Source organism: Pseudopodoces humilis, chromosome 1, assembly GCF_049639895.1.
Source record: "Pseudopodoces humilis isolate 2021_Gansu_Grassland_sample_001 chromosome 1, ASM4963989v1, whole genome shotgun sequence".
NCBI lineage: Eukaryota > Metazoa > Chordata > Aves > Passeriformes > Paridae > Pseudopodoces > Pseudopodoces humilis.
In genome coordinates this window covers 95,419,345-95,428,847 of record NC_142200.1, presented here as the reverse complement: position 1 = coordinate 95,428,847, position 9,503 = coordinate 95,419,345, and the positions used below count along the sequence as shown (strand labels likewise).

At 40.1% G+C, this 9,503-nt stretch overlaps 1 protein-coding gene across 1 annotated transcript; it reads right to left on the bottom strand.

Annotated features, from left to right (window-relative positions):
• Positions 1 to 598: 598 nt before the first annotated feature.
• On the bottom strand, positions 599 to 5,404 carry LRRC14B (leucine rich repeat containing 14B). The gene is made up of 2 exons (XM_005525225.3): positions 4,486 to 5,404; positions 599 to 2,975 (listed from the first exon to the last, which is right to left on the bottom strand). Exons 1-2 carry the CDS (start codon positions 5,388 to 5,390, stop codon positions 2,330 to 2,332), a joined length of 1,551 nt encoding a protein of 516 aa, XP_005525282.1. The 5' UTR covers positions 5,391 to 5,404; the 3' UTR covers positions 599 to 2,329.
• Positions 5,405 to 9,503: the final 4,099 nt, after the last annotated feature.

The window sequence follows — 9,503 nt, the reverse complement described above, 5'->3', positions numbered from 1 at the left end:
CATATAGACATGAGACTGAAAATGGAAGAAAGGCAGGAGTTTGTGGGGTTCAGAAAAAGGAGGAAATAAAGTAAAGGAGTGAACTATGGAAAGAAGAAAACAGAAGGAGAGCTACATAGACACCAGACTTCATAAGTCATCTAATTATTCTGAAATAAGAGCTGTCTATTTTGTCTCGCCTTCCAAAGAAGGCAAGGACCGACTGTTGTAGCTTGGAGCAGCATGTTCCAAAATGGCCAGCCTTCACCTCCAGGTACAACCTGTTAGATTGGAGTGGGGAAGAATCACTACACTTTTGCACCTATAGTACAGTGTCCTCTCCCGGCAAAAGTGCCACTACTCATCCCAAAGAGGTAGACATTTGGCATAGCAAAATTCAAGTAACTGATGTCTGACAGAGAAATCATGGGTCAAGTCTGGGATGGAAAGAATGGCAAGGTCAGAGGGAAGAAAAGGTACAGGCAAGGATAAAGGACGATGTGGAATTCTGTCCAAATATAAGCAAGGTCATATGGAACCCAGTTCTGTCCTTTACCATTCACAACTCCTTAGCTTAGCAACTTAGATTACCTTTTTATTTTTTAAGTGCTCTGTAAACATAAACAGGTCATGACCATTCACTTTCAATTTTACCATCATATATTTAATCAATAAAACATGTTAGAATGTAAGCTGACATGAAAAAAATCATTTAAATGCATGCTGTGGAACCTGTAAGCTCTGCTTAGTACTCTTTCCATCAATTTTTGGGGTTTTGGGGGATTTTTTTTAATAAATTAGGTTAAGAGTTTCTTGCATATTCCTACTGTAGATAAACAGAAAGCTTGACAAATCAGCACTGCCTAAATGCAGAAAGTTTTTTCCTTATCCTCAGATGATGAGGCCCAGTATTATTTCAAATAAACAGTCCTTAATGATGATCCTCAATATTACAATGACACTTTCAGCTACTGCTACAAACATTCATTTTCAGTCCTGTTTGATCAAGTTTTCATGAACTGTTAAAGTATATTTAATGGGAGAATATTGTGCATTAACCTGAGGGGTTTTTTGGTTTTTTTGTTGTTTTTTTTTAATTACCTAGCACTTGTTTACCTCTCAGGGCCCAATTATAGTACTCTCCCCAGATGTGTGTCTTGTGGCCTTTACTGTCCTGACATCCAGGTGCCTTTACCTATGCTCCAATGTGTGTGAAGTCTGGGATACTGTTTACTCTGTCACTCTAATACCTTCCTTGCACTAAAGCTTGACAAATAAATGTGATTTTTCCTGATAGTGGTTGAGAAGCTAAAGTAGTCTGTAGAGAACACACAGTTCTGACAGAAGGCCAGCAGCGTTTTACGCAGGTGAACATCGAGTTATTCAGCAACCAGCCTTGTCTCTTTTCCACATTTTATAAATTGGCATCGGATTAATTTTTTTCATGTCTTTTCAACACTAGTCGTTTTTTCAGTATTACCACAGTCCTAGACTTTCTTTAAAACAGCTGAAAGCAGCAGGGTGTACCCTGCCAGCCATGAAGCTGATTCCAGGAAGGGAGTATCCTGAGGCACTGTCTAGCTGACATGAGAGGCATGGCTGGGCAGCACTGCCCTGGTCCGCCTTTCTAAAATACACGTTGCAAGAACATCAGCAGAGACCCCACAGGCTGCTTAATATTGCTGGGTAGGTGGGATGAGTTCCCCTGCTGCCAGCCAACCATTTGGTTTGCTGCCTCCTCTGTATGGAATTTTACTCCTCACCAAGGGCAATGTATAAGACAAATTCTATTTATTGCGCTTGCCTCTGCAGAAGAAAGAGGCACAGGGATATGAAGGCTGTTACACATCCTCCATTATTGGGAATATACTGCATAAAACACAGATTGGTGAATTCAGGTCATGAGCAGAAAAAAAGAAATACGTTTAGGCAGCTACACATGAGGACATGTGCACAATCTTTTGAACATCCTGCTGGATTTGGGAAAGGACTTCCCTGTTTGCTCTGCAGGGCTACCAGACCGGCTGACAAATCTAAGGGAACCTGCATAAGAAATCAGCCAAGCTTAAACACCTATTTGATTCACTGATAAAAAGTACATTTGTATAAAATAATGCGTTAAGTGTCCTCTCCTCTTTTGTGAGCAAGTAGTGCTTGTGAAAGGTGTATGCAATAGATACAGCATGAGTTACAATACCTCAGGTGATTAGAGGCTATTCAAACAATAGTAAATTCAGACGAAAAATTAAAGAAAATTCACAACTGATGATTGAAGGTGCAGTTCTAGAAAAGACTATTTTAAGTTCTGATTTGGCAGATCATCTTATCACCACTTAAGAATTCTACAGATTTAACTCATTTTGTTAAATGAAGTAGTGAACTTCTCTAAAGTCTCTTTGAAGGACTTGATCAAGTAAGCTCCCAGTTCATTGTTTGTCTCCTGAACAGCTGCATCATAACTCCCAAAGAGCGGCGTTGAAGCCTTCACATCCTCTCTATTTGCTTGGAGTAAAATGAGGTTAAGCTCCTCTGCTACCCTTTCATATTTTTGGTGATCAAATCTGCAAAGACTGGCATCATCAATGGGGTAGGTGATGCCAACAGGGTAGCAATCCCTTGGAACTGGGAACTCCACATTTTTCAGCATCGGCAGTTCACAGAGAAATGTGAAAAGGTGTTTAAGTGCTTGGGTTGACAGTGGATTTCCAATAAACTTAAACTCCTCTAGTTTCTGACATGGGCTTAAACCTAAAATCAACATGTTGACATGAATGTCTTGGATATTACAGTCCTCCAGGGTAAGACTCCTGAGCACTGAAGAGCAATGGCTGAGGAGCTTAAAGAATGTTGATGGGTAAAGTTCAGGTATATCATGACCGCTCAGGTCCAGGGCTTCCAAGTGACTGGCATGGGAGCTATTGGCTAAAAAGGCCATATCAGCATGGTTCAAGGAGCAGTTAGAAACATCCAGCATCTTCAGTGGAGTTTTTAGTGGGCTGCAGAATTAAAGAGAAAAAAAGTTTTATGGTACAAAATGTTGAAAACTCCATTTACAAGATTTCATGCATCTAGCCACGTTATGAATGCAGCCATCTACCACATTATTTTTTCAAACCTCTCTTGAAAACAGAAGCATGTGCCAAAAATAGCAAGTATATTTTCCTCCTGAAATTACTTCCATTAATTATCTCTTTCTTTGCATGACTCCACTGTGCTATTTTAATGGGAATTAATTTATTAACATTCTGTGTATCTATTTTTTTAACCAGTTATGTGTTGTCAAGTCTCTGACTTGCTGAACTAACAGCAGATCACTACTACCATAAGAGCATTGGTCACTGTTTCTTGTAGAAAGCTTCTATTATTCCAGAGATTTAGATAATTTCCATTGAGGAAGGATTAATTGCAATATAAAAGCCAATCAGTATTCTGACAGGATATCTGCTTTTGTTTCTAGCTGGTTTTTTTCTGCTATATTTTTAAGTGCCCAAGAGGTTTACACATTGTAGTGTTCTGGAGTTGCAAAGAGACCTTCTTATGAAGAAGGCTGGAAAAAATGTAACTGAGATTATACTCAGATATTCACATTAAATATAAAATAGTTCTCACAAATGAAAATCAAGAGATTGCTTTCATACTTAATCTTAGTGAGACTTCTGACACAGGGCTCAGCTGGATCCAGCTTAGAAACTTGCAGTTCACTTCAATTGCATCAATCAATATATGTAGTATGCTACTCACAAATTTTAAATAACATGGCTTCTTGTATGGAAAGAATTTTAGACCAAGGTGATTTGTCTGGATGAAAATTTTATCTGCCTTTTTTTTTTTTTTAGATGCTCTGAAAAGCTCACAATTAACTTATTTCCTGTTCCAATATGAATAGTGCTTACTAGTAGTTTGCTAACTTTTTGCAAATTGCCAGTTTTCCACAGGAATTCATAATGAATATTCATGTATCAGCTTTATTTGCAGTACAGAAAAACATCAGCTCTCTCTTGTCTTGACATCAAGAGACACAACAAACAGCTGAAATCAAAGTCTCAAATTAAAATCTCTTACTCCCCTGCCCTCCTTAAAATACAGTATCTGAGGTTAAGTATATTTATTGTCTTTGTTCTTTAGAGACAAAAATTCACTAGATACTCTAAAAAATACTTGGAATACCACTCAGGACTTGCACCAAAGGCCAATGCAAGCTGATTAATACATTAGTTCAAATAAAAAAATGTCTGGGTATACCAGTCTCTTATGTGGGTAGTTAAAAGTATATTCTCCCCAGATGGACTCTGGAAGACTAATCATAACAGTCCATTTTTCAAAGTGTTTGAGGTATACATTGGCTGCCAGTTCTCCCCAACAAATAATCTTTCCTAGCTTCCTGCTGCCCCTTCCCACATACACTGCAAGATTCTCACTTCCCTTACTCTCAGAGATTCCCAGCTTGCTGGTGGCACAAAGTGCTCATTTTTTACAGCGTATCTGAAAGCAGGATGACCACATTACCTGAGAAGGTTCTGTATTCTTCCCGTGAGGATAGAAAATGACATACTCAGCTCAGTGAGCTGCAACATTTCACCCATCTTTTCTCCAATGTTCGTAAGCATCTGTTCATCTGTAGCCGTGAACCTCCGCACGTTGAATGTTCGTGCTGGCAAGGTCAAGGACATCAACACAGGGAAGTGGATACTGTTGAAGAGCATTTCCAGGTGTTCCATTTCCAAGTGAACATTATGAACTATTTCCAGTTTGCGCAACAAGGAGGGATCAGTGAGCTTTATGATATAGAAGAATTTCTGCAAGGTCAGGTTGTCAGATCTGAATGCCACACAGCAGATTTTCAGCGGACAACTGCATTTCTTCAACAGAGCCTGCACGACCAGCTCATAGTTCCGCTCTGTAACAAACAAGTCAATTAGCACATTGATACTGATTTCAAAGGTACCTGGGAGGCACTGTGCTTGTTGCAGGTAAACCAGCAGTTCTGAACAAAGCTTAGAGAGCAGCTGTGTCCTGGCCCACCTGCCCATTGTCTTCTTGCACTTACAAAACTGAACTTCAACATCTTTTATACCCGTCAGGTCGACCACTTTCAACTTTTTCATGTAGGGAGAAGACTGATTCAGCACATAGTCTCTCAGCCCTGTCAGACAGCTTTCCAAACACACCGAGCATGTTCTATGGCTCAGATCTTCCTGGCAGTCCAGAGTAGCTCCCAAAAGTTTTCCCATGTTAAAATCAAAAAGTGGCCAGTTCTCTACCAAGTCGTGAATCACTTCCCCTTGCTCCAGTAAATAGCTGGCTTTAAAAAGAAGAGGAAAAAGATCATGGGCAACAGCACCGAGACTCTTCCTGGCAAACTCTGCATTTGACACGAATGCTTCGGCGCTAATGAATCGGAGAGACTTCATTGTTGTCCTGGAGTCCTTACTGTCATGGAGAGTGACTTCTATATTTAACTAAAGATCCTGGTTGCTTACAATCTTCTATTTTTGTCTGCAGCTGCTGTTTGCTGCTAGTGGAAGTCAGAGTGAACGGTCACATGCTGCTTTCTATTTTAGAGCTATACTGTGAGTCTGCAGTAATCAACTGTGAGATCTTTACTCAGAGAGCTTTTAAACCCCCATATTTATATCAAAGATAACTCAAGTAAATACAGACTGCTACCCAGAAGGAACAGTAAGGTCAGTGCATTACACATACGTGAGAATATTGCTGTCTCTTTTTTATGCCATACAGAAAAAGCACTCAGAGTTCCACTTAAACACATGACATGATATGCATTCTGGTTTTTTTTCCCATGAAAGATGCTATGCTGGGGATTCACATGCTGATTTCCCAGAGTTAGCATAGAGCTTCTCCTAAAAACTACAGCCAAAAGGAAAGACTGAGGCACTACAGTCATTGAACTACAACAGTGTCCCTCCGTTTTGCCTTTCCTGTCAACAAGGAGTAGCTAATACAGTTGCTGCAGTGGAAAAGGCAAAAGACTCCAGAAAAGCTCAGAGCCTTGGTGACCAGGACACTTGCTTGTGGTAGGAGACTGAAGGTTGATTGCAAAACAGGCTGAACAAAATAGAGCTCTGTTAAATCTCTCTCATAACTTCCCAGGCCAGCTTTTTATTGTTCTTGCTTTGAGTAACAGATGGTCTTTTCTTTCCTGTTATTTGAGAAATTATGGTTCCATTGTGATACTGAATGGCAAAACATTCAAAATCTACCATGGTTAGGAGAAAAACCTCTGTCACTCAGCTATCACAAGAGCAGAGATGCTGTTTATTTCTTTCAATCTGGCACCTCCTCCCAGAGGAAGCAATGATGGACACCTCCCTTACCTCTCATGTGTTTTGCTAAGCAGCCAGTGGGATGGAGACTTCCTTCAAGCTGTGCTGATTCTGCTTTTCCAGATAATTTCACATCTGCTTTGCTGTGAAAAATTCGCACCACACTTCAAAGATTCAGGTTTTTTTTTCTTTTCAAGTAAACTCCTTATGGAATATTTGAATATTTTATTGAAAACAAAAGAAAAATCCCAAATACACTTTAAATTACAGGGAAGGGACATCTTTATTAGATTGTGTTATTCTGAGGAAGCTTTTAATTTTTGCAGACTTTTGGTTTGTATTTTTTAATTTTGCCTTCAAATAAATAAGTGGTAAAAAACATGCAAGGTGAAATAGATAGAATTTGACAAGGTATTAAGTATTTTCCTCTGTTTTTCAACTCCAGTTCATGTGTATCAAATGATGATGATGTAGGTATTACAGTATTTTGTGCAACTTTATAAATGCTGAAAATGGCCAAGAAAAATGTAGAAATTGATTGAAAGCTTTGTCAGTTTAGTTTTATTGCCTTTCAAAATTGAATAAGCCAGTCATTGAGTTTTTATCTATTTACCTAGATCTGGACCTCTTTATCTGCTTACCTGGTAAGCAGGACTACTGGTCCAAAAGTTCCAAGATACAGTACTCTACTATTGTCCCAGATTTTTATTAACATACAGCAATAGGAATTCTGCCTGGTTGTGTAGGGATGGGATCAGAAAAGCCAAGGCTTGGCTGGAGCCGCACTTGGCAAGGGAAAGAATAAGAAGAGCTTCTATAGGTATTTCAGCCAAAAAAGAGAGGTCAAAGAAAGTGTACTCCTCTGATAAACAAGTGGGAAACTGAAAATAACAAACTAGGAGAAGGCTGAGCTCCAATTGTTTTCCTCAGTCCCCACTGATAAATCTCTCTTCCCACACCTATCAAGGCAGGAACTGGGAGAGCAAAGTCCCCTCCCATTGTAAAAGAAGATTGGGCTAAGGAACCTGAATGTCCAGAAGTCCATGGAACCTGATGAGATGAATCCCAGAGTCCTGCGAGAATTGGTTGATGCAATTGGTTGACAAGCCAGTCTCCATGATACTTGAAAATTCATGGCAGTCAGGTGAAGTCCCAGTTGACTGGAAAAGGGGATTGTACCCATCTTGAAAAGGGTAAAAAGGATGACCCTGGGAACTACTGACCTGCCAGCCTCACCTCTGTGCCTGGGAAGATCCTGGAACATGTCCTCCTAGGAGCTGTGCTAAGGCACTTGGAAAACAAGGAGTTGATTTGGGACAACCAGCACAGCTTCACCAAGTCCTGCCTTTCTAACCTAGTGGACTTCTATGATGGAGTGACTACATAAGTGGAAAAGGGAAGGACTGTGGCTGTCATTTGTCAGGACTTCTGTAAGGCCTTTGACATGGTCCCTGACAAAATCCTTCTCTTTTAACTGTAGAGAGATGGATTTGATGTGTAGACTGTTTGGTGGATAAGGAATTGGCTGGACAGCTGTATCCAGAAAGTATTGGTCAAGAGCTGAACGGAGAGCAGTGAGAAGTGGTGTCCCTCAGGGGTCCATACTGAGACAAGGGGTCCATACTCAGTCAATGACATAGTGGCAACCAGTGCACCCTCAGCAAATTTGCAGATGACATCAAGCTGAGTGTTACAGTTGACATGTGCAAGGGATGAGATGCCATCCAGAAGGACCTGGAAAAGCTTGGAAGTGGGCTCATGGGAGCCTCATGAGGTTCAACAAGACCAAATGCGAGGTGCTGCACCTGGACTGGGGAAACTCCCTGTAGCAACACAGGTATGAGAGGATTGAGAGCAGCCATGAAGGGAAGATTACCATATCTCAGGTTCCATCAAAAGCAGTGAAACCAGCAGGGCAAAGGAGAAGGTTCTTTCTCTCCCCTCTGGTGAGACCTGGCCTGGAGTCTAGACTTTCAGTATTTACCTGTCTAGGAGCCCTTACATACTTATCTAGACATTTCTATATGAAAAACTATCCACCTTCAGCAGTCTGTCTAACCTTTTGTTGTGGTTTAAATCCAGATGGCAACTAACTCCCACGTGGCTGCTCACTTTCTCCCCTCTCCCCAGGGGGATGGAAAAGAGATTGTAAAAGCCACGGGTTGAGATAAGAACAGCTTATTAACTGAAATAAAGTAAAAAGGGGAAAAAAAGAAAAAAAAAGCAATTAAGAATCAAAACAAAAGATAAAACCGAAAGCCCACCTCTAAACAAGACCTGAACCACTTTCATGATCCCTAGCAACAGGACCATGCTGGTTTCAACATCCCAAGAGTATTCAAATTTTTCAAAACTGCCAAATGGCACTGTAATTAGCCAAGAGAAGGGGAAGATATGGGAGAATATAGTTGTGATTGTTTAAAGTTCCCACCAGATGGCTCCCGAGGTTCAGAGGTGTTGCAGTGCCAAGCAGGCAGACAGGATGAGGCTCGTGACCAGCGATTCTGTCACCTCACAAGCCATTAATACAAAGTACAACAAAATTATAACCTCAGCCCAGGTACCAAAGGTGATAAACACCACACCAGGGAACATACTGCAATAAGTTATTACACAGCACAACTCTGAGAACAAGGGTGATAACCCTGAGACCAAATTAGGTTTACATATGCAAGTACATTAGTAATATTGTTAATTGCTTCCTAAGAGTGTTTATTGTGAAGCTCAGAACCCTGCTACTTTCTATTTCTCACTTGTCAAGCTGCCATGAAAAATTTGACAAGTCCATGGAATTTGTGGTCTTAGAATCTGATCTGTGTAGATGAGATTTTACATCAGCTTCATCTACAAAGAGCTAAGGAAGTTACCTTGTTATGGCAGACATAGTTGCACAGGACAAGCAATCCTAATGATTAAAAAAAATGTTAGATTTTACAGAGTATAACATGAACATCATAGCAATTACTTTACAAATGTAGTAAAATAACTAATACTTGCTTACTAATAAGTAAAATAACAGTTTTCACTACCAAAAAAAATGCAATTAAACTTATTACAAAAAAAAAGAGAGCAATTAAGTACACACAGTCACTCATAAAAATTGGCTGTTTTTTTCAGCTCAGTCTTCCTCCCCTCTGTCAGAATGATTATGTTTCTCAGGTATTAATCAGGTATTTGTAAAAGATTTGATCTTTTTCTTCCATATTGTAATGAACAATCATCTGGCACTGGTTGCACTCA

What these genes read in the sequence shown, in the direction of transcription:
- LRRC14B (XM_005525225.3), bottom strand. Translation starts at nt 5,390, where the DNA reads ATGAAGTCTCTCCGATTCATTAGCGCCGAAGCATTCGTGTCAAATGCA. An exon ending in AGAATACAGAACCTTCTCAG is followed by an intron (nt 2,976 to 4,485) that starts GTAATGTGGTCA and finishes TTAATTCTGCAG; the next exon opens with CCCACTAAAAACTCCACTGA.